This window comes from Priapulus caudatus, unplaced genomic scaffold (genome assembly GCF_000485595.1).
Source record: "Priapulus caudatus unplaced genomic scaffold, Priapulus_caudatus-5.0.1 Scaffold2, whole genome shotgun sequence".
NCBI classification, from domain to species: domain Eukaryota; kingdom Metazoa; phylum Priapulida; class Priapulimorpha; order Priapulimorphida; family Priapulidae; genus Priapulus; species Priapulus caudatus.
In genome coordinates, this window is record NW_014577063.1 from 390034 (window position 1) to 391629 (window position 1596).

The 1596-nt window shown below is 41.1% G+C and overlaps 1 protein-coding gene across 1 annotated transcript in view; it reads left to right on the forward strand.

Moving 5' to 3' along the window:
• The first annotated feature begins 1084 nt into the window (after positions 1-1084).
• The window catches only part of LOC106818218 (protein cornichon-like), a 4761-nt gene continuing 4249 nt past the window's right edge, over positions 1085-1596 (forward strand). The window contains exon 1 of the mRNA XM_014822974.1: positions 1085-1177. Coding sequence (XP_014678460.1) covers positions 1097-1177 — 81 coding nt within the window. The 5' untranslated portion in view covers positions 1085-1096. The remainder of the gene's footprint in view (positions 1178-1596) is intronic.

Genomic DNA, 1596 nt, shown 5'->3' on the forward strand with positions numbered 1-1596 from the left:
GACACACGTGTACACAGACAGACACACGTGTACACAGACAGACACACGTGTACACAGACAGACACACGTGTACACAGACAGACACACGTGTACACAGACAGACATATGTGTACACAGACAGCCAGACACATACACGTGACACGTGTACACAGACAGACAGACACGCACATTCTCCATACATAATAACAATTAATATAACCCAGAGAGATCGACTAGAATCTACAAAATATACCTAGAAAACCGTGGTTCTGCAACAAATCGCAGTAATGACATCTCTCTATAGCCTACTATGGGATGACGGGCATCATTTGTTCGTGGCACAGTCCCAGATTTGTAATCACAGGCAGTGCATGTGCTTTACTATGATCACATTTTATCATAACTGATATATATAGTGTCCTCGTTTATTCGTCGGCCGGATGCCACTTTTGCCGCGCATCGTAGCATATGCACCTATTTCATTTTAATAGTATTGCACAACGCGGCTACTGATACGGCAGATGAAGCATATCGGCCTACTGTACGACAAACGCGTTGAACATACGTTTGCTGCATGCATAGAAATATAATATAGAGAGATTAGAGACGCTATATAATTACATGGCAACTTTATTATATCTATGGCTGCATGCTTAATTGTCACTTGCGGGGTCGGGTCAGGTCACGTTTTAGTGGGCATGGCTGGTATATGGCTGATGAAATGCATTATGCGTCTGGTCGTTTACGAAACACTAATTTCAGATATAATTACTTACTTAACAATTAGTTTGTGATATTTTTGATATATAAATAATAAAGGAATAGTGAAAAATATCGTTAAAAATATCGTTATAATCAAGGCTCTCGATCCCCGCTTCCCGGCTCGGGAGCGGGGACGCGTCATCTCAGCGTCAATTTAGCCATAGATGTCTATATATGTACTGTATATAGTATTATCTATATATGTATTTATACATCTGTACTATCTGTATATACTATATTATAATTATAGATCGCACAAGGGGCGATGCGATGGGCAATGTGAGCTTCGGACGCTAGATTGCTACCGTTAGCGTGTAGTTGGCGCTGCTTTTCAAAACAATAGAACAGCGTTAAAATGGCTTTTACTTTTGCAGCGTTTTCATACATTGCGGCACTTATTTTAGATGCTTTTTTGATATTTTTTGCTATCTTTCATGTAAGTATTATTAGTTTGTTAATTCTGCAGCAATCTTTGGCTTTCTAAGCAATGACAGCTTGTAGTTGCATTTGTAACGAGAAAATGCAATTCGGCTGTGCTGACCGGCGCCCTAGGCTAGCCTCCTGCACAATTATTAATATCGCTGTGGCTATATGCCCGGCAGCCGGGCACGGTCTTCGTTTTCCTAAATGTTCGGCAGTTCTTAACCCTAACTCTAACCCTAACCCTAACCCTAACAAAAACCCTAACTCTAACCCTAACCCGAACCCTAACCCTAAACCTAATCCTAACTCTAACCCTAGGGCCTAACCCTAACAAAAACCCTAACTCTAACCCTAACCCGAACCCTAACCCTAAACCTAATCCTAACTCTAACCCTAGGGCCTAACCCTTGTTTACTTGAGATAACACTAAAA